The sequence below is a fragment of the Phasianus colchicus genome, chromosome 15 (genome assembly GCF_987193195.1).
Source record: "Phasianus colchicus chromosome 15, bPhaCol1.hap1.1, whole genome shotgun sequence".
NCBI lineage: Eukaryota > Metazoa > Chordata > Aves > Galliformes > Phasianidae > Phasianus > Phasianus colchicus.
The window spans coordinates 1204029-1224541 of record NC_143450.1 but is presented as its reverse complement, the minus strand read 5'-3'; the positions used below and the strand labels follow the sequence as shown (position 1 = coordinate 1224541).

Below are 20513 nucleotides of genomic sequence, written 5' to 3'. Positions count from 1 at the left end.
GCTCTGCTGCCCCTTGGCTACAGTGTGTCCCTGATGCTGTGGGACCCAAATGGCCCCGGGACCCAGCTGCCACTGCAGGACATCATCTGGCAGGTGAGGGCATGGGGAATGGCCGCAGAGAAGTCACCTTGCTGGGCTCCAGCGTCCCAACCCGCTGGTACAGGTGTGGGACACAGCCATGCCTGCTGAGAACCAGCAGCTCCCAGCTTGTCCCCAGGTGATCAACACCGTCTTTCAAGAGCTGGAAGTGTCGGGGAGCAATGCACAACGCCTGCACACAGTCAGCCTGGTCCAGGTATGATGGCAGCAGGGCTGGCCAGGACAGACTGCTCTGGGCAAGATTCCCCATTCTGCTGCCAGTCCCAAATGATGCTGCCTGTGCAACTCAGTTTTCTGACCCCTGGGCTCCCCAGAAGTGGGAACCCTGTGCATGAGCCCTGCATGGCCCCATGCGGTTCCCAGGGCTTTGGCTTTGGCTGGTCTGGTGCTGGAAGCAACCCTGATGCACACCCTTCCCAGCCCACGCATGGACACAAGCAGACTGGGGTCCCAGTGGCTGCAGTTTACCAGCAGCCCCCTCCTTCTGGCCTCCACATAGCACTGTCTCATTCCAGGTCTGTGCTGAGGGTAAAGCCTGGGACCTGCTCTGCCCTGATGGCCGAGCTCTGCACGTGATGGACATCACACCTCTGGGCCTGTAGGTAGCTGGACCCCAGGGGCTGCCACCCCAACATCCCTTGTGGGGATGGGCCTGGTCGAGGAGCCTGGGCAAGCAGAGGTGGGAGGACGTGGTTCTCTGTGTTCATTCTCCTCTCTCTGCTTCTAGAATGGTGGAGGAGGCGTTGGAGGTCGCTGTGTCCAACGCCCAAACTGCCATCAGCATCTACACGTGGGGGCTAGGGGCTGCTCCAGCTGCTGGACCCTCAGCCACACAGGGGTGGGTGGGCTCAGCTGATGCTCCAGGCAGGGGTCCCAGGTCCTGGCACCACGCACTGCTGCTCATCCCAGCTTCTCCCCAGGGCCTGCAGCCTCTTCACCCTTACTGTGGAGCAGCAGCTGGAGGACGGCAGGCATCGGCGCTCAGCTCTGCGCATTCTGGCATCCCCAGGAGCCTGTCCTGAGCTGTATGTATGGGAGCTGCAGCTCAGCCATCACACGCCCAGCTCCATGCACCCATCCCTCTCATGGGTGTCTCTCTGCAGGGTTCCCCATCCCGTGCTCCAAGCACCAGGCACAGGGGCCCTGCCCTGGATCGTGGAGCGGCTGCTGGAGGGGAACAGCCTCACCTTCCTGCTGCTGTGTGTGACACTGCCAGGTAGTGCTGGGACCACGAGGTCCCCCCCAGCAGCCACGCTGTGCCAGCCCAGGGACATGGCACGGCCGCTGCCCAGGCACCCAGGGTCACTGCTCCCCCAGACACCCCCAGAGAGCAGATCCGGGCAGCCCTGGCGCTGGCTGAGCAGGTGAAGGGGGCGAACAAATCGGTGTCACCCACACACTGGGACCCTGCACGGGAGGTGGCGGCGCGGCGGGAGAAGATCCGAGGGCTGCGGTCAAAGCTGCTGCAGACAGAGCTGCAGGAGGCAGCGGGCCGCCCTGAGCAGCACAGGGTGCTGGTGCAGCTGCAGAGAGCTCTGCGGGAGCTGCAGGTGGGGGACACTTATGGATGCTCCATGGCCTGGCCACTAGCGGGGCAACACCGATCCCTGGCTGGATGAGGTGTCCCAGGCCCATGTCTGCACCGAGGCGGTTTGGGTGGGATATGTTCATGCCTGGAGCTCCCTGGCACCCCCAGTCCCTTTTTCCAGGTGCTGAAAAGCCAAAGGTGGGAGAAAAAGCAGGCGCTGACCAGGGGACGCACAGTGAGTGAGACCCCAGGTCCCTGCCCAGAAGTAGCCCAGGTCCCCCTGCACCCAGCCCTTTGCTGTGCACCCCACAGACCTGCCTCTGTCAGGCAGGGAACCAGCATGAGCCATGCCAGTCTGAGGAAGTTGAATGCTCCCTGGCAGAGGCCCAGAGGCAGCAGTTGCAGACTCAGCACCAGCTGCTCCTCCAGCAGGAGCTCCAGGACGGGGCAGTACCAGACCAGGAGGTGAGCATGGGAGGGGAGCCTGAGAGCACAGGGTAGGAGAAGCAGACCTGAAGAGCTCCAGGCTCCCACAGATATCCCAGTGCTGCCCTGTCCTTATCCCTGTCCCCGCAGCAGGATGCAGCTCGCTTGCAACAGGAGGTGGCTGTACTGCATCTGAGCCTGGAGGCAGCATGCAGGGAGCGAGAGGCAGCCAAGCAGCACGTGGACACCCTACTGCAGGGCCATGGGCAGGAGATGCAGGCCTGGAGGCAGCACCTGCAGCAGGTGGGGACTGAACCATGGCTGCTGGCACGGCTCTGCTCACAGAGGCCAGGTTGGTGCCAGGGTCCCTGTGTGTCCCTGCAGGTGCTCCAGGACCAGCGGCGCCAGGGAGAGGAGCGGGCAGAAGCACTGAAGCAGCGGTACCAGGCACTGCTGCAGGAGGTGCTGCGGGATGCCGTGGAGCTCTCCACACACAACCAGCAGCTGCAGGAGGCCAGAAGACACAGCTCAGCTGATGCCACCACGCAGACACCCTGAGCCAGAGTCCCTGAGCAGTGAGAACAGCCACCCTGGCAGCAAGGACAGAGTGGGTGCTGGTCCCTCCTGCTGCTGCCAGCTGACGTGCAGGCCACAGCAACAACTGCTGCTCAGCACAACACCCCCAGTCCAACCTACACTGCCTTCTGAACAGCACAGGTAGGGCTCTCTGTGGCAGCAGGCTGACACAGGCATGAGGCTACAGCTGGTGCCATGGGAGGGCTGATGGCCCTAGGGGTGCTGCCGAGTGCAATAAAGCGAGTGCCCCCACACCAAGGAGTGCCAGGCTCAGATGCGTTACTAAACAGGGCAGTACTGGGCTCTACCAAGTGAAACTGACATCTTCCTGCAGGGAGGACAAACACATGCACATCACTGAACCACAGCTTTAATAACCGTACCAGAGCCAGCAGTGACTTCTGCCCACCAGGAATTCAGTAGTCACACCACACTTGTACAAATTCAGGTGCTGCTGCCTCTCTGGAGAGCACATAAGACTCCCCTTATAATTTCTGTCCACAGAGGTAGACAGCAATGCTGTGCCCAGGACAGGCAAATGGGGTCCAAGGATACCAGACCTCCAGCCAGGGGCTGGGCTGAGGATTGGGGTGGAATACTGCAGAGGAAGGGTGGGAGAAACCCCCAGCCGTGGTGCAGGGCTCTCCTGGCAGCAGCACACTGCTCTGGCAGCAGGGCTGGTGCAAGCTCATGAGCAGCACACCAGGGCTAACCCTGCAGCAGCTTTTACTGGCACAGGGGACAGACGTGTGCATTGGTGTGCAGAAGATGGGGAAAACAGCAGAAGTGTGACACACCACATGAGAAGGAGCTCAGGATCCACTCTAGAGCCTGGGCCTACCGAATATAGAAAGTATGGGATAAAGAAGCACGAGGCCTGGCCCAGGCAGGGCACTCTCCCCTTCTCCTGAGCAGGGGTACGCTGAGCAAAGCTCTCCCAAAGTACATTTGCTTTGGGGCAGCAGAGACTCACACTGGGCCACCCTGCCTCCTCCTGTGAACAAAAGGGGAGGGAGGCACCACTGTGCCCCACGCCAGGCCCAGCACAGGCAAGAACACCCCTGAGTAACAGCTAAGGGCTGCCCTGGTGCACGCAGGGCAGGGAGGCCGCAGCTACGTCACCCCATAGTACAAGTGAACAGCGAGGCCGATGCAGGAGACAGCAATGAAGAAGAGGAGGGTGAGCTGCAGGTTGAAGAGGGCAACAGACAGCAAAGCATTGACCAGGATGGAGCAGGAGATCACAAAGAGCCTGGTGATGTTACTGCTGTGCTTCATGACCACAGACATAATCAAGCCGTTCAAGGCCTGGCTGACCACAATCACCAGCACCCAGGAGGAAAAGCCCTCCAGGAAACCTCTCTCTGCGCTGCTCCAGAAGTGGCCGGCCAAATTGACCAGGACCCCAAAGAAATAAAGGAAGAGGTTCTGCAGGTTGAGAGGCAGCGCCTGGGTTTTCAGGATAGCTTCTGTGTAGACAGCAGACAGGCCTGATATCAGGCAGTACACCGAGATCAGCAGCAAGCCCACCAGTGTGACGTGCAGCTGCATGGCAGAGGGGCTGTCAGAGCCCCGTGGGTCCCGCAAACCCCCACAGCTGTAGCTCAGCCCGGCAGCCATCAGCAGGCAGAGCGCCAGCCACTGGCGCACGCGGAGCCTCTGGCGCAGGAGGAGGCTGTAGAGGAGCGCGGTGCTGGCGATCTTCAAGTTACTCAGGATCTGGTAGGTGCTGGGATCCATGAAGAGCTGCATGTGAACCACGAGGTTGTTGTTTGCAGCGTAGAGCAGGGCTGAAAGGGCGAAGGGAGCGACGTGGTGCCAGGACACCGCGGCCCCGAGCAGCTGCCGGTCCCAGGCGAGCAGGAAGAGCAGGGAGAGCACCAGCTTCGTCAGCTCGATGAGAACCACCACGGCCGAGGAGCTGAAGGGGATCGCGCCATCCACCTTGCACAGGGCGAGGAGCGGAGCGTGGGAGCCGTATATGGCCACGGAGGAGAGCAGCATCAGCCCCCAGAGCCCGCGCCGCGACGGGCTGAGCGGGGCGCCGGCAGCTTTCCCACGCACGGCCATCTCCGGGCAGCAGCACCAAGGGCCGTACGCACCCCCACCTCGGGATACTCAAAAGAGACCAAGCGCCACGAGTTTAATGAGCCCGACTACAAGAGGCCGTTACCTGCCGCGTCGCCCGTGCGGCGCGAGGGAACGGCTTCGCTCCTCCCGACGGAGCGGCAGATCCGCCTCCCGGCACGCGGCGCGGCTGAGCCGCGGGGGAGAGCGAACACCGGGCGGGGACGGCGTGCCAGCGTCCCGGGAGCCGCCGCCCGGCAGCCCCGCTACTCCCCTCCTTTCCGCAGCGAGCTGAGGTAGTCCCGCACCGTCTTCTCCACGTCGGGCACGGCGTAGTTCTGCGCGGCGTAGATGCCGGTGCACGTCCCCACGGCGAAGCCCAGCACCGCCGAGAAACGCAGCTTGGCCACCAGGTACCCGGCCAGGAAACCCTTCAGGAACGGGGAGGCCAGCAGCGAGCCGCCCTGCGGGGCACGGCGCGTCAGGGCGCGGGGCGGCAGAGCCGGGCAGAGCCGGGCAGAGCCGGGCAGAGCCGGGCCCGCCATCCTCACCTGCCCCACGCCGGCGTGCACCTCGTCCTCCACGCGCCGCTGCAGGCTCTCCAGCTGCCCCTTCAGCAGAGCCAGGTCCTTCAGCTTGGGCAGCGAGTCCTGCGGGGACGCGCAGCTGCAGGCGAAGCCGCGAGCCAAGCCCGCGGAGCGCGGCTCGCCGCTTTACTCACCTTATCGTCCGCCATGCTGCCGCCGCTCGGCCCCGCCCCCCCCGCGGGAGCTCCGCCCAGCGCGCCGCCATTTTGAGGCGGGGCGTCCCGGCCCCGGGCGCCGCGCTGGGGGCGGGGCGCCGCGCTGGGGGCGGGGCCGTAGCGATGCTTTTCCTCCCGAACGTCGCTGGCGCTGCGAGCGGCGCGGTGGGAAGGGCTGGTCAGTGTGCGGCTGTAAGGAGGTCTGCAGGACGCGGTTCAGGCTGCTGGAAGCGGAGTCCTTCAGGCCCCAGCGGCCGCACGTTGGGCTGCTTGCCCAGCTTTTCCCGTGCTGGGTCCCGGGAGCAGAGCCGGCCGCTGGGCACAGATGCACTTGCTCCCATTTGCCGTGCTTTCCCCCCACGGCATTTGGTCCGCGGGTTAATGAAAGTGAAATCTCGTTACTGTCTGCGGGGCTGTCTGGAAAAACAAGTGCCGCCACCCTTTCTGCCTGGCGCGGGACGGATGGCCTCAAGCAGCCGCTCGCAGGCTGGGCGAGGTATCAGCTGTCCAACAACAACAAACGCCCGGCAGCACGAAGTGTTCCCTGAGCACTGCAGGCACTGAGAACAGACGGAAGGGAATTGCGTGGCTTGCTGTGCCCTGCCTGGCAGGTCTCGGACTGGTTTGCCCGGTTTTGCAAAGAAAAACAGGAGGGCCTGCAGTTAGAGGAGCTTTCAGTCCATTCACAGTACCTACAAAGCGGTTTTCTTAATGCAGAAGAGGCCTGATGCAGGGAGTTCAAGTTGCTTAGCTGCGAGGGACCTGGAGAAGCCTCAGATGAGCCCTCACAGCAGAGTTGTGCTGCTGTTGGTTGGTCTGGGCAGACGAGTGCAGTTCTGATGTGTGGGGGTGACTGTGGGAATTGAGAGCAGAAGCTGTGGAGCAAGATAAATGGTGTGAGAAAGCAAGGCTGAGAACCAAGGACACCTCTATAAGAGGACAAACAAAGTGAAGTAAGGCAGCTCTGACATGGCACAGATGAGAAATTTTGCACTTTGTCATAGGCTAATGGAAGCAATAGCAGGAACAAAGGCTGACTGGTTGCTTTTAAAAAGCAGAGAGAATAAAATGATGCATGAAATGGCAAGAAGCATCCTTGCCTGAAGACCAGTACGTGTGTCATTTGAGCTCTGCCTTGGTCATCACAGTCAGTTAGGCTGCCTCCACTTACAAAGAGCCAGTGCAACTCTGCGTGCTGCTCTGATGGCTATTTTTTGGCAGATAGAGGTGCTCAGTTGGGAAAATAGGGTGGTGAGGCACTGGAAAAGGTTGCCCAAGGAGGCTGTGGATGCCCCATCCCTGGAGGCATTCAGGGCCAGGCTGGATGTGGCTCTGGGCAGCCTGGGCTGCTGGTTGGCGACCTGCACACAGCAGGGGGTTGGAACTAGATGATCATTGTGGTTTTTTTCAACCCAAGCCATTCTATGATTCTATGAAGTGAGCTGCGTGGTGGCTGTGCAGTAATGGCCCTGGTTGGAGGGAGTGTCCAGGATCGACCTCTTGGTTGGTGGCTGTGATTGGATCAGTGCCTGCATGCACGGTCCAGGAGTGTCTGTGGAATGATTTGTTGACGTGTAAAGGCGGGTGGGAAAGTTAAAAGAGAAAACTTGTGAGTGTATATAAGGGATGTTAGAACCTGTAATAAACAATTTGGATGGATCACATCTAAGTCTGTGCCTCAGATGCTGCAGGTGGACAGGACACGAGATCACCCTGAGGGCTGCCTGTTTTGCCATAGTTAAAAGGTAGCCGTGGTCTGGAGAGAGAGGCTTCTTTTCCAGTGAAGGGCAGCCAAGGGGATGCCTTATCCCCTACACACACAAACACTGATTTGTCAGTGCCTGACTTGGCCATGCATGGCTCAGCATCCTGCTGTCCCTTGGCACTCAGGCTGGTTCACCATGAAGGTGACATTGTCTTTCAACCTGCGCTGTGCTGGCTTGTGGCTTCCTTCAGGAGGCTTCAAACCTGGCTCCTGCTTGTTTTCTGTGTAGGTATGTTCTGGAGATGAGAAGGGACTGGTGTCATGGGGGTGCACCGAGGAGGAAGAATGGATGGAGTGGGACCTGACCCCTTTAAGATGGCAGTGCTGATAGGTGGACCTATAGCAAGTCCCTGTGGTATCACTGTGAGGCCCTGAGGTGCCACCTGGCTTCTGTGATGCTCACAGCACTGCTTTGCACTGAGCCTGGGGGCAGTGACTCCCCTGGGGCTGGGCAGCCTGACAGCCAGCTCGGCTTGTAGCATTGCTGGTCACTGTGGGGGCTGCACCTCTTACATTTTGCTGCTGCTTTTAGCACCAAATAACTCCTTGCCATCAATTAGCAGCTTGCTCTACAGGCCAGGCTGGCTCTGTGCATGGCTGGCCCTGCTGCAGCCCCTGGCACAGCTTTTCTCATAGAGCCTGCAGGACCTGCTGTGCCAGCACCAACATTCAGCAGCTATACCACAGCATGCTTCTGGAGGAGGAAGCAAGCCCAGGAAATGCCTTTGGGACTGATGTAGAACTGTTTTTTCAACGTGCCTTTAGAAAATACAAATGTTCTTATCCACAGCATGGAGCAGCACCTCAGAGACCCACACTTTGCTCCTAACCAAATGCTGGTTTTGGTGTTGGAAAGTAACTGGAGAGATCATTTCAACCCTCCATTTGCCCTTGCTGGGAGCCCTAAGGTGGAGAGCTGGCATTTGGGACAAAGAGGTGGAAGCTGTCCTCCTGTAGGAAGAGAAATGCACCTTTCTTCGAGATCTAAGTCTTGCTGAGGACCACTGTCAGACCAACACAGCCACTGTCGGTGCCAGCTGAACTTAAACCACAGCACTTACAGCTGGGGAAATAGGCACTGCAGATGCAAATGTGAGCAATTGAGAGAAATGCGCATTTCAGACACTTGGCTAGCAGTTTGGTTAAAAACTGGGATGTGGGGATTGAAGTGTATGTTGACTCCATGTGTGCTCTACCAGAGTTTAAAAGCTCAAGTGTGAGTTGCAGTTGCAGCGTGCAAGGGCATCAGGTCAGCCCCAGGAAAGTTTCTGTTGTGCTGGTGGCTCTCAAATGTAATTTATATGCACTCACCTTATGGGGAGGATGCCAAACTCTAAGCACGGAGAGAAGTGGCCCTGGGGATCCTGCTGCTTTTCTCTACCACGTCAAATAAGCCCGCTTCTCAATCAGGCGTTTTCCGACATAAAAAAAGCAAAATAGTGTGATCACAAGAGCTTTTCTTGGGGAACAGCCGCCAAGCTTTGAAAGGACGAACTTCATGTCGGCTTTGAGAATTTGAGAATAGCTAACTAACATGCAACACTGGAGGGCAGCATAGCATCGCTGCAGTCGCTGCTGCCCACCTCCGGTGTGCGGTGCCTCGTGGGACCTTCTCAGTCAGCAGCCTTGCGAGCTCCTTCCTGTGCCGGAGCACAGGGCGCTTTTCTCCGTTGCAGCACACAGCCCTCCTTGGCTGCATGCACACGTATTTGCCGATAGCTCATTGTATGTCAGCCTCGTGAGCACCACTGCAAAGCTGACTGTAAAAACCCAGCGCCTGCAGTTACCAATCAGACTGACTTCTCTTTAGAGGTTAATCGGTGTGAGATCTAAGGATACAAATAAAAATGAGTCCTGATGAATCTTTTTAGCTATTCTCAGCTATCCTTAGACTGACTTTTTACACGGTGTGACAGTGATAGGATGGGGCGGAATGGCTTTAAGCTAAAAAACAGGAGTTTTACATAGGTAATGGGAAGAGTTTTTTTATTCAGAGGGTGATGAGGTGCTGGAACAGGTTGCTCCATCTCTGGAGGTGTTCAAGGCCAGGCTGGATGGGGCCCTGGGCAGCCGGATCTGGTGGGTGGCAACCTTGCCATGGCAGGGGGGTTAGAACCGGGTGATCATTAAGGCCTAAGCTATTCTGTGATTTCTTGCCAACTGCTCCAAAAGCATCAGAATGAGTCTGTTGGGTGTGTGAGAGCACCAGCAAAGCCAAGAACCCTTTCTACCTCTTGTCACCAGAAGTCAGGCTTGGGGGCTTCTCGATGTTTCATTCATGCCACCATTTACATCCAAGACACTTCACAAAACTACTAAAGCTTCAAAATTCATTCTGTCTTTTTCACTAGACAGAAACATGACAGCCAAGGTATATGTTTGGCACGAGCTCTCAAGACACAGCAGACAGTTGTTCCTGGGAACGTAAGCAAAAATAGGAAACCTCAACACATTTTCCATGATCCAGTCACTAACCACCAGCAAGAGCAGGAGGGAGAAAGCCAACATCCGCATCAGCTGCTCAGCTTCACAAATAAGTTAGTTCTTCTGTCCTTACGCTGCTGATATTGACATGTGAATACATAAGCATTCTTACAGCCCTTTATCATCTCCGCCACCGCAAACTGGATGAATTTAAATGGCTCAACAAGTTCTTCTGACTTTGAGCAAAGCAGTGATTTTTGCATGGTCTGTGGGCCAGGGAAACCGTGCAGAGGCTTAAAGAGGAAAAAAGGTCATTTCCCCATGGCAAGCAGCAACGATACCCAAAGCCTTTAAATGATGCTTGGGATTGATACCCAGACGTGTCTGAGAGGACTTGAAAATGTCAGCCTTTGAAGGCAGTAAAAATGTCACCAGGTTGAAGGAAACATCTTGCAGTAAAGGACAGATTCTGTTGTTGATGAGCAACACCAGTTACCTTTTTTAAAGCTTTCTTGCTGCTCAGCGGTGCAGCAGGAGCAGCCCAACCTGTCCGAGGTGCCCCATCCATCACAGGGCAGCAAGCAGAGGAACAATGTTTCCCAGAAGAGCTGGATGATGTTTCCAGCTCTCAGTGTCCTTTACAGGAACATGCTGTAAGGGTCATACTGATGCTGACCTCTCAACCCCTAAACCCAGCAGTAATACAGAGGAGGAATTCTCTGTCCTTAAACCCAGAGTCACAGACGTCAGCATCAGCTGGGAGTTCTGAGCAAAAGAGGTAAGAGTTAAAAACTCCCCAGGCACACCGGGGGAAGGCAGCTCCATGAGGTGCAGCCCTGCTGGAGCGGATGGCAGCCTGCTGGCAGACTGCTCACCCCTGCAGAGGGTCTCATGTGCCTGATGTGAGGCTGGGGACCAGAGCTCCTGCTGGCTTCTGGCACCCACTGGGGCCATGTGGGCTGGAACTGGCTCCTGAAGCCAAAAACACTTCTCATCCTAATCCTAAACCAGCTCTTAGCTCCATCTCCTCCTTTAAATATTGGCTCGTATAGCTGGAGTCAGCCTTAATGTTCCTGGGATTTCAAGTATAGAGATCTTTAATACATGAGTTCCTCCATAAAAAGAGATCCGAAATTCACTGTATCCAAACAGAAAGGCAAGAATTAGGGAGCACTTTGCCTCCACCTTCCCAGCCCTCTGTCTCTGACAGGTGCTGCATTAGTGCAGATTGCAGGGCAGGCTGCAGTGGTGGCTTTTCATCCATGGCAAAGAGGACATGCAAGAGCAGGGGTTAAAGACAGAACAGAACCTGCTGGGATAGGAGGAGCTGTGGGAAGCCTCGATCCTGCTTGGAAGCTGTGTCCAAAGTTGGCCCTGGCCCCAGTCCTTGTGCAGCCAGGGTACATTTGGCTCTGCCTTGCTCACCCAGTCCTGACCATGAAATCACCTCCCTGCTCCATGCTGGGCCTGTCCCATCATCACCAGGTGGTGGTAGACTCCACAGAGGTGGTTTCTGAGTTGCCAGCCCTTGCAGGGTAGCAGATCTGCTGCTCTGTGACGCAGCATGCCAGGATCGTGCCACCCTGTGAGGTGCTGCCAGCTCAGCCCTGCTACTGAAGGTGACCTGGGCTGTGGGTGGCTGTGCCAGGCACCTCTGGGCCAGCATGGTCCCCACTGAACAAGGCCAGGAGCACAGGGCAGCGGTGTCTGTGCTCCAGTCTGACCCTGGCAGAGCTGCATGGGTGACCTGTGGGTCCTGCAGATGAGGCTGTGCTCCACACATCTCCTGCATGAAATACAGGCTGCAGCAAGGAGAGGTTGTATGCAGAGCAATTCAAGGGCTCTAACACCACGTGTGTCCCCTGTGCCAATTTGGTCATCAGCTCTTTGAGCCCTGGATGCACAGAACCCTACAGTCACACTGCAGGGCTGGCTGGAAAGCTCAGTGTGTGCTCACTGTGGGGAGGAGCAGCAGCAGAAGCCCCCCAGCAGCAATGCGCTGCTGCAGCTAAGAGCACTAAGCCAGGCTGCAGCGCATGCTGGGCACCTCTCTGCAGTGTTTGGCTTGGGGCTGTGCTCCTGTCCTGCAGCACTCATGCTCAGGTGCTCAGGTGTAAGACAGTGCCTCACACACAGCTCTGCTCCTGTTGGCAGCCTGGTACCCAGAGCGTAACCAGGTGGTGTGCAGGGACATCGGGGCTTCTGTACCCCCCCGTCTGACGGGGTGACAATGGCTGCTACAGACAGCACCCCTGTGAGTGCCAGCCAGCAGCGGCACCATCAGCTGCCCTAACAGGTCAGGTGTGGTGGAGCTTCCACTGCTGAGCCTTGCTATTGCTGCCTCTCTGTACCAGCCCTGCCCACCACACTCGACCAGCCACGGCTGTCCCATTGCCATTGCTTGGCCCTGCCATTGTCCTTGAGCAGCAGCGCGAGCTGTGCTGTCAGACGTCAGCACGACGCCGCTGGAACGAGCTGCACCGTCCCTGTGTGCCCACGCCTGTCCCCAGTGCTGAGCCCAACCTGGCCTTGCTGAGGGTGGTGGTGGGGAGTAGTGCCCAGACCTGACCTGGCAGCCAGGAGGGAGCTGTGTGCTGCTGCTGCACGAGTATCCCTGCAGGGACAAGGCACGCAGCTGCGGGCCGTGGTGCTGCTGGCTTTGCTGCCCTGCAGCTGCCGCTGGCTGTGCCCTACTGCTGAGCTCAGCCCTGGCACTGCACACTTCCAGCCCGGCAGATGCTCCCACACTCCAGAACAAGGGGCGGGCGGTGGGTTCAGGCCAGCATCGCTGCCCCCAGCCCACGCAGGGTGAGCAGAGCCCTCAGAGCAGCACCAGCGTGTTCCCCCCGCCTGCAGGAGCTCCGCACCCTTTCATCTGTCGCTTTTGTCTCTTGTGCAGATGCAGTGCCCAGAGATTAGGCTGCAGATTAAGGCTTTACTGAATCCTGCTGTAGGTTCCAGCTCCAATCCCAGAAGGACCAATGTGCAGCCACATCTCCCTGTAAGCTTGCTGGAGCCGGGAGAGGCATTTCCCACCCTATGCTGCCCTGTGCAAGGGGGATGGAGCCCCAGTATTTGCATGGACTGTGGCAGCTGCCAGGCTTTGTCCTGGGAAGGAAGGCTGGAAAGAGGCAGGAGTTGGGGCTGCCCAGAAGATGGAGCCAGCCACGGCCTGCGGGCCGCTGTGCTCAGTCCTGCAGCAGCTGACTCCTCCCTGAGGCTGGAAGTGCAGGCTGAGCACCTGGGAGCTCTCATGTGGCCTCATCCATGCTAAAGTCTTGAAAGCTGGGAGGGATCAAAAGGATCGAATCCATGTAGGGATGCTGCAGCATCAGAAGATAACAATTCAACTGAACTGCCTATCTGCTTTTAGCAAAAGGGGAAACTGAGGCACAGAGCAACAGCATAGAGCTCTGTGGCCTCCCCAGGCTTCTGACAAAGGGGTTTTGGCATCAGGAGGCAGGGGGCATACGTTGTGTGGGCAAACGGTGTGGGTGCTGCTGGTTGCTGGGGTGTTCTCACTGCAGAGGTCCAGGCATGTCCCCATAGGCTGAGTCCAGGCACAGCCCCTCTTCAGGTTAAGCATTTGCCCTAAATCAGCCAGGACTGCTGCTGGAGTGAGGCAGAGGGCACAGCCAGGGGCCTGGCACATCACCTGAGGCTGAAGAAACACTGGGTGCTGCAGAAGGCTGCCAGCATAAAGTGGCTGCATGGAGCAGATGCAGGGAGGTTCCTCGTGCTGTAGGACTGCCCAAAGGCAGAGGTGCCCAGGCCTGATGAGGATGTCTGTGTGCATAATTACTGCTGGGATGTGTCAGCTCAGGGATGTGGCACACGCACACGTGTGGCTGGGACTGGGGTGTTGCCAATGAGCCCAAGATTTGGGATCATGCAACTTACCCCCAAGAGGAAAACACTTCACATAATCACAGAATGGTAGGGTTAGGAGGGTCTTTCAAAATCATAGAACCATAGAGTGGGTTGGGCTTGGGTTGGAAGGGTCCTTTGAGGACTACGATCATTGACATCATGGAACCATAGCATCACAGAACAATTGGTTTGAAAGACCTTACAACCCCCCAGCCCCACCCCTGCCATGGGCTGGCTGCCCCCCAGCTCAGGCTGCCCAGGGCCCATCCACAGCATGGGGCACCTCCAGGGATGGGGCACCAGAGCTCCGAGCAGCAGTGCCACTGCCTCACCACCCTCTGGGTGAAGGATTTCTTCCTAACATCTAACCTAAATCCCCTCTTTTAGTTTAAAAGTTATCCCCATAGTCCTGTCACTGTCTGCCCATGTAAAAAGTCATTACTCCTCCTGTTCACGTGCTCCCAGTGCTCCTGGAAGGCTGCAGTGAGTCTCCCTGGAGCCTTCTCCATGCTGAACATCCTCAACTCTCTCAATATGACACAAGGCAAAACCAGATTAGAACACACCAAACATTCATGTGTGTACACGAGAAATACACAATGCAAATGGTAATGGAAAGCGTGCCACAGGGCTGCAGGCAGCTGCTGCTGGGTGCCAGGGGAGCACTGGGCTCAGGGGCGGTCACTGCGCAGAGGCTGGGGCAGGTCAGAGGAGCTGATCTGCAGGCTGAGCTCCATGGGGCAGGTGCCCAGGGGGAGCTCCTCCTGCACCATGTACTCCTCACGCTGCTGCTGCTGCAGGTGCCAGAGGATCAGCCCGGACAAGAAGTGGCTCTCGGCCTCTGCCGGTTCTGGAAAGAGAAAAGGCAGAGCCGTGCTCGTGTCCGTGCTGAGGCGGGGCTCTGGGCAGGGCTCTCAGCAGACCACCGTGCTCACCCTCATAGGCGATGAGGCGGTACGTCCCCGCACACTCCCTGGAGCTGCCCAGGATGTCCCGCAGCGTCCTGTAGAACAGCCGGGCCTGCTCCAGCCGCTGCTCCCGGCCGAAGGCCGCGCACTCATCCTGTGCCATGGCGTACAGCGTCCGCAGCGGGGACGCAAACTCCAGCACGCAGGGCCTGGGCTGCGGGGAGACACGTGGGGAGGGCAGCACCCGCTGAGGTTGGTTCTGCAGCACAGAGCTGTGGTGCCCATCCCTGGAGGTGCACCATGCCATGATGGGCCCTGGGCAGCCCGAGTTGGTGACGGGCAGCCGGCCCACGGCAGTGGTGGGCTGGGGGGCTGTAGGGCCCTTCCAACCCAACCGTTCGGTGGTTCTATGGGTTGAGCAGTGCAGCTCTGCCTTGCCTCCATCCCCAGCCACACAGGCAGGACCTGCACCTGGGGACACCTCACCCACCTGAGGATGCAGGGCTGCCCCAGCATACCTTGTTGTCCTTATCCCTGATCACATACAGGCTCTGTTTGTAGACTCTTCCTTTGATGCCTGCCCGGGTCAGGGTGGTCTCAGGGAGGTCTGCCAGGTACTGGATGTTGCTGTCAGCCTTCTCCAGGTCATCCCAGATGTCACAGTTCAGTGGGACCAGGATGTGGAGCTTCCAGGTGTCGCGGTGTGCCCGCAGCATGGGGTTGACCCTGCTGATCTCTTCCATGCACTCCTTCAGGCCTGGAGGAAGAGCGAGGTTTGGGGGGAGAGCAGCATTGGGGTCTGCTCCTCGCTGTGGAAGGGGGAGGGCTGCGGGAGCCATTTCCATCTGTAGCTGTGATAGTGCAGGGGAACAGCTACGTACGTGGCAGAACTATTTTCAGGTAGCCAACATAGTAGGACCAGGCAAGGCCGTGAGCAACATTCTTCTTTGAGCTCTCAGTCAGCTCTGACACCTCCACCGCCGAGAGCTTCTGCAGAGGGAAAGGAGAAAAAAACCAGCAGCGGGGCTCAGAGGGGGCAGAGGGCAATGCCCATGCCAGCACCCAGAGCAGTGGCCCTGCAGATGGGAGGGCAGGGCAGGGTGTGCCCAGCCCCTTCCCAGCAGCACTGTGCAGATATGGAGCCAGGTGGCTGAACATCACTGCTGAGCATCCCATTACCTGCAGCCCGAGGGCAAGGACCAGCAGCTGGCACAGGCAGGCAAGGGTGAGGCGGGGGCTGTGCCCATTGTCCTCTTGAGGGTCCAGGTAGGCTGAGCTGCTGACAAGGAGCAGGGCCAGGTGCCAGCGTGGAGGAAAGCAGGCACACAGCATCTGCCAGAGGCTGCCGCTGTGCCTGGATGGGCGAGGGACAAGAGGTGAGCTGACACCTGGGCTGGAGGGGCCAGGTGGGAGTCAGAGACAGGGAGTGGATCCCCCCAGTGGTGCTCACCTGGAGTGCAGGTGGAAAATCTCCTCTGCCAGGCAGCAGCAGCCCTTGAGCAGCACCCCGAGCTGCAGGGCTGCCAGCTGGGTGCAGGCACGGTGGGCGATGGGCATCAGGGGTTCCCCAGTCAGGAACAGCACCACGAAGCACACAGCCAGCAGCACGCATGCTGCATGCCGTGCCCGCCCTGCACGGGGCTCGGGGATGAGCAAAGCAGCAGGGCTGCTCCTTGTCGACAGGTCCTGGGACATCTGCAAGCAGGAAGGGGGGGCAGCAGCAGCTGGGACCCCCGAGATCCACATCAGCACGGTGGAGTGTGGATGTGCATGCCCAGAGCTCAGTCAGTAGTCCAAAGCTTGCAAGCACAGCCCACACCCTGTATGCCCAAATCAGTGCCTTACTGACCACTCTGCTGCCCTGCTAATGCCACCCCTGCTCTGCACCCGTGGGCACTCACCGAGATGCAGCTGTGATGCTCAGCACTGGGATGTCTGTCTGTGGGCAATGGGCGTGTAAGTGCTCAACACACACGGCCACGGCCTCCACTTCCTCTGGATGCTACCGCTATGCGCAGGGTCTGCACCACTGCCAGTGCAGGGAGAGGGCAGAGCTGCACGGCTGCTGCAAACCTAATGGAGAACAAAACGAAAATGAAAGCTGCTCTGGCAGCTGTAGGTGGCAAGGGAAGGCGTGGAGCCTCCCACGCTGGGCACCTGGAGGGTGTCTGTGGCTTCAGGAATACTGCCCTGGGCAGCTCTGGGGGAATGCTGCAGGTTACAACATGCAGTTTATGGCTCGGAAAACCCCAGTATCCCTGCCAACTCACAAAGGCACTGTGTTGGGATAGAATGAGGAAGGAAATGAAAGCAAGCTTGTTTTTGCTTAGAGTGGGTAAAGCAAGCAGAACTTCGGCAGAAATGGATTCCTCCAGTGAGGCTGACTCACAGCATTCCCAACACAGCCCCAGGGGAGCTTGGGGCTCTGCTCATGGGCACCAAGGGCATGGCTGGAGCTCCTGCCCACCTTGCTTACCCACCTGGGCACTGCCACAGCCCGGGCTCCTGATGGAGGCAGAGAGCTGTGCGCCTCCCCAGTGCCAAGGCTGGCCAAAACAGGCAGATGCCTGCTTCCACCCCTGTCTGTTCCCACTCCCAGCTCCTGCCCGTGGCTGTGCCACTCTCCTGCTTTTTCAATACCCCCACTCTATTTCTGCCCATCTCGCTTTTGCTTCCAGACTCTTCCCTGTGCCTGCCTCCTGTCTGCACACACTGGATGCTTTGGTTCTCCTGTTGCCCTAACACCCTGCTGGCCACATGCTGCACACAGCCTGCCCCCTCCTTGGAATTTCCTCAAAATCCATTGGGGTTCTCATCAAAGCTTCTTCCCTGAGAGATTTTCTCCATTTGATAATAGATAAATCTGTGATTTATCTGCCTTCTTTCAATGCCCTTTAAGCTGCCAGCACCTGCAGTGCCCATGGCAATGGGTTCTTGTGCACATGTCAGATGGAGGAGCCCTTCTGCTTTTGGGGCTGTTCCTGGCTGCTGCTCTTTGAGGTGTTCCTGTTCTTGTGCTGGGACACCAGCAATGACCCCAGGACCCAGGAACCTTTGCTCTCCTGCTCGTGAGCAGCCTCTCACCCAGTTCCTGGCACAGGGAAGCGGGCATCCACATATCTCCTCACCTCCCACTATGTGGGCAGTGGGCACAGCACAGGCCTGAGTGGAGTGAGATCACAGCTGTGTGATACTGCAGGTGCACACACCTTCCAGCCACTTCTCATTTGTAACAGGTTACAGAATCATAGAATCACAGAATTGTTTGTGTTGGAAGGGACCCCCAAAGGCCATCCAGTCCAACCCCCTGGGTGCACAGGGACACCCACAGCTTCATCAGTGCTCACAGCCCATCCAGCCAGACCTTGGCTGTGTTCAGGGACAGGGCACTCAATCCCACTCTGTGTCACTGATGAAGATATTAAAGAGCATCAGTCCCAGCACGAACCCCTGGGGGCCACCACTTGTCCCTGATCTCCATCCAGACATGCAACCATTGACCACTGACTGCCGTTCTCCAGGTGCCACCTTGTGCACGCCTGGCTTCCTTTTCCCATTGCGCAGCTGTAATTACATGGGGGTGTGGCCATGTTCTTTCCTTGTTCCTCCTCTCCCACCCATTTACAGGAAACCACTGCTGCTTCTTGGCCAGGACGTGCATCTGAGGGAGGTTTGTGGAGGAGAGACACTGGGCAGGAGCCGGTCATGTGGCGCACATCCCCCATGCTGTGAACATGAGCTGTAGTTTGGTTTGCACCAAAACCAGAACAAGCTCGTGAAAGAACAAACAAAACAACCATGGAGCTTGGGAGGAGGGGTAGCAATTGCCAGAAATGGAAACCACATCAGCAAAACAGCAAAACGAGCTTCTGTGTCTGCATAGTGGACAGTGCGTTTGTTTGGATCGCCGTGCGCTGCAATTCCCCCAAAGCCTTTTTCTTCTTGTAGAAAAATCCATTGCTTAAAAGCAAAACCAACAGAAAAGCAAACAAAGCCCCCAACATTGCTTTGATGTATGAAGGAAAATCTCTGTCTCCTGAGCAGTTTGTTTTTGTGCTCCTGTTGCCCTAACGCCTTGCTGGCCGCATGCTGCACACAGCCTGCCCTCTCCTCGGAATTTCCTCAACATCCATTGAGGTTCTCAACTCTGTGTTTTTAAGCACATTTAACTGAGACCAAGAGCAAATCACTTCAGAACTCACTTCCATCAGGCTTCAAAGTTGTGTCAGTTCTGGGTTTGAGTTGCAGTGTGTGAATGGGAAATCAGGGTGGGGCACATGGCAGTGTGGGGCTGTTTGAGACCCTCTCAGCTCATCTGGTCCTGTGCAGCCACATCCCCTCTGTATGAATCAGTGATGTGGGAGCACAGGGAGGTGCTGTGGGGGCACAGTGCTGCCTCGTGTCCGGCTGCCATCCAGCGGTACTCCCAGCCCTGTTCATTGCAGGGAAGTTGGACCAGATGGCCTTTAGAGGTCCCTCAACACAAACCGTTCTGTGATTCTGCAATAACAACTATGAAACTGAATTTTCTACATTTCTTAGAGAAGCTCACATCCATATGGTAGGAAATAGAAAAACATCCCTGGCAGAAAAATGAAAATGAAAGTGTTTTTAAACTGTTACTTTCACAGCTGTTGATTATCCAGATTGAGTTCTATAATCATAGAATCACAGAATGGCCTGGGTTGAAAAGGACCACAATGCTCACCTTGTTCCAACCCTGCAACATGCAGGGTCACCAACCTCTAGACCAGGCTTCCCAGAGCCACATCCAGCCTGGCCTTGAATGCCTGCAGGGATGGGGCATCCACAGCCTCCTCGGGCAGCCTGTTCCAATGTGTCACCACCCTCTGTGTGAAAAGCTTCCTCCTAATATCTAACCTGAACTTTTCAGAGAGGGCTTTTCAGAGCTTGATAAGGAATAAACAGTAGTCCAGGCTGTTTCTGTTGCCACTGTGAGCTCAAAAGTTTTCTGATTTGGTGACAAAATCCAGAGCTCCGAAAAAGGAGGGCCCAGTCCTCAGAATTTGTGACCTGAAGGCATTCTGAGAACTGCCCAAGCAGCACTGTAAAGTAAAGCAGGAGAGCCAAGCAGGGGGCTGCCCTTCCTACAATCCCAGACAGCTAGCACTGAAGTCCTGACAGCATTCTAGTGCTCTGAGAGCCACGGGCTGTTTTCAGCATGAGAGTGGGACGTGAAGCTGCTGCCTAAAGCCCGAAGCATGTCTCTGCTCAGCCGTGGCATAAGAGCTCAGTGCTAGGAGACACTTTGTGTGCTAAAGCTGGTAGAGAAAACACCAAGAGCCAAGCTGTGCTCCCCCAGGGGCCTTGTGGGTGCTGCAGGATGAGCACAGCCCTGCTGCCAGCACCGCACGGGGCAGCTGGACACACACACCTGCAGCGTGGAGCTGAGTATTTCACCTTCCAGTCTCTCCTTTGAGCCTTTCACGTGAGAATGAGAAGAGCAGAAAGCAGCCCTGCTGCAGCACCTGAAGGTAAGCAGACAGGTAAGGTTAAAAACCCTGCTGTAATTCACTGCAAATGTCCACTGTGCAAGGGAGGAACGCACCGGGCACCCGGCTGTGCTCTGAGCGGCTGAAAAGGAACAGGAACCGGAGACTCGCTAGAAAGCCTTACGAGTGCCAGCATCAGGTAAAAGGCTCTCGGCGTCTTTCAGATGCTGGACGTGCGCTCAGGGTTACCAACGCGGAGCCGTGGCTCCGAGCACCGCCGGCGGGGCGGGGCCATCAGGGCACCTGGAGCTGCGCGCGGCCCGCCTGTGCCTATGAGCCACCGAGCCCGGCCGCTCCAGCTCCAACTCCGGCACAGCCCAGACCGCCTGCCTGCATCTATGCCTGTGCCCGCACCTGTATCTACGCCCATATCTGTATCTATGCCTGTGCCCGTATCTATCTGTGCCCGTATCTATCTGTGCCCGTGCGCTGGGCGCGGCGCAGGCGGCCCGGAACTCCCACATTCCCGCCCCTTACGGACGCGGCGCGGCCGAGACTTCTTCCCGCCGCAACAACTCGCGAGACTTTTACGTCTCGCGAGGTGTTTTGCGTCACGCGAGGCGTTTGCTTCTCGCGAGATCGTTGCGTCACGCGC

General features: G+C 57.5%; 4 protein-coding genes across 6 annotated transcripts; 1 reads left to right on the top strand and 3 right to left on the bottom strand.

Annotated features, from left to right (window-relative positions):
* Positions 1-467: 467 nt before the first annotated feature.
* LOC149915810 (uncharacterized) lies at positions 468-2192 on the top strand. Of its 2 annotated transcripts, XM_090151002.1 has the most exons (5): positions 468-1124; positions 1203-1315; positions 1417-1649; positions 1809-1862; positions 1955-2192. In XM_090151002.1, exons 1-5 carry the CDS (start codon positions 955-957, stop codon positions 2126-2128), a joined length of 744 nt encoding a protein of 247 aa, XP_090007128.1. In that variant the 5' UTR covers positions 468-954; the 3' UTR covers positions 2129-2192. The 2 variants fall into 2 exon arrangements, with proteins under 2 accessions (XP_090007128.1, XP_090007127.1); XM_090151001.1 differs by having other exon boundaries at positions 468-1315.
* Positions 2193-2736: 544 nt separating this feature from the next.
* On the bottom strand, positions 2737-4701 carry SLC35A4 (solute carrier family 35 member A4). The gene has a single exon (XM_031607079.2). The coding sequence runs from the start codon at positions 4697-4699 to the stop codon at positions 3743-3745; it is 957 nt and encodes a 318-aa protein (XP_031462939.2). The 5' UTR covers positions 4700-4701; the 3' UTR covers positions 2737-3742.
* A 249-nt stretch (positions 4702-4950) lies between these two features.
* On the bottom strand, positions 4951-5502 carry SURMIR (SLC35A4 uORF mitochondrial inner membrane regulator). The gene is made up of 3 exons (XM_031607080.2): positions 5418-5502; positions 5248-5346; positions 4951-5160 (listed from the first exon to the last, which is right to left on the bottom strand). Exons 1-3 carry the CDS (start codon positions 5430-5432, stop codon positions 4963-4965), a joined length of 312 nt encoding a protein of 103 aa, XP_031462940.1. The 5' UTR covers positions 5433-5502; the 3' UTR covers positions 4951-4962.
* An 8550-nt stretch (positions 5503-14052) lies between these two features.
* Positions 14053-20492, bottom strand: STING1 (stimulator of interferon response cGAMP interactor 1). 2 transcript variants are annotated; one of them, XM_031607086.2, is made up of 8 exons: positions 19801-20492; positions 16307-16478; positions 15856-16129; positions 15585-15759; positions 15287-15395; positions 14924-15162; positions 14433-14619; positions 14053-14347 (listed from the first exon to the last, which is right to left on the bottom strand). In XM_031607086.2, the coding sequence occupies exons 3-8, from the start codon at positions 16098-16100 to the stop codon at positions 14169-14171; spliced, it is 1134 nt and encodes a 377-aa protein (XP_031462946.1). In that variant the 5' UTR covers positions 16101-16129; positions 16307-16478; positions 19801-20492; the 3' UTR covers positions 14053-14168. The 2 variants fall into 2 exon arrangements, with proteins under 2 accessions (XP_031462946.1, XP_090007253.1); XM_090151127.1 differs by lacking the exon at positions 19801-20492 and adding an exon at positions 16563-19784.
* Between the last annotated feature and the right edge of the window lie 21 nt (positions 20493-20513).

What these genes read in the sequence shown, in the direction of transcription:
- LOC149915810 (XM_090151001.1), top strand. Translation starts at nt 955, where the DNA reads ATGCTCCAGGCAGGGGTCCCAGGTCCTGGCACCACGCACTGCTGCTCA. An exon ending in GAGCTCTGCGGGAGCTGCAG is followed by an intron (nt 1,650 to 1,808) that starts GTGGGGGACACT and finishes CCCTTTTTCCAG; the next exon opens with GTGCTGAAAAGCCAAAGGTG. An exon ending in CGCTGACCAGGGGACGCACA is followed by an intron (nt 1,863 to 1,954) that starts GTGAGTGAGACC and finishes TGCCTCTGTCAG; the next exon opens with GCAGGGAACCAGCATGAGCC.
- SLC35A4 (XM_031607079.2), bottom strand. Translation starts at nt 4,699, where the DNA reads ATGGCCGTGCGTGGGAAAGCTGCCGGCGCCCCGCTCAGCCCGTCGCGG.
- SURMIR (XM_031607080.2), bottom strand. An exon ending in TGCACGCCGGCGTGGGGCAG is followed by an intron (nt 5,161 to 5,247) that starts GTGAGGATGGCG and finishes CGTGCCCCGCAG; the next exon opens with GGCGGCTCGCTGCTGGCCTC.
- STING1 (XM_031607086.2), bottom strand. Translation starts at nt 16,100, where the DNA reads ATGTCCCAGGACCTGTCGACAAGGAGCAGCCCTGCTGCTTTGCTCATC. An exon ending in ATTTTCCACCTGCACTCCAG is followed by an intron (nt 15,760 to 15,855) that starts GTGAGCACCACT and finishes TCGCCCATCCAG; the next exon opens with GCACAGCGGCAGCCTCTGGC. An exon ending in CCTGAAAATAGTTCTGCCAC is followed by an intron (nt 15,163 to 15,286) that starts GTACGTAGCTGT and finishes CTCTTCCTCCAG; the next exon opens with GCCTGAAGGAGTGCATGGAA.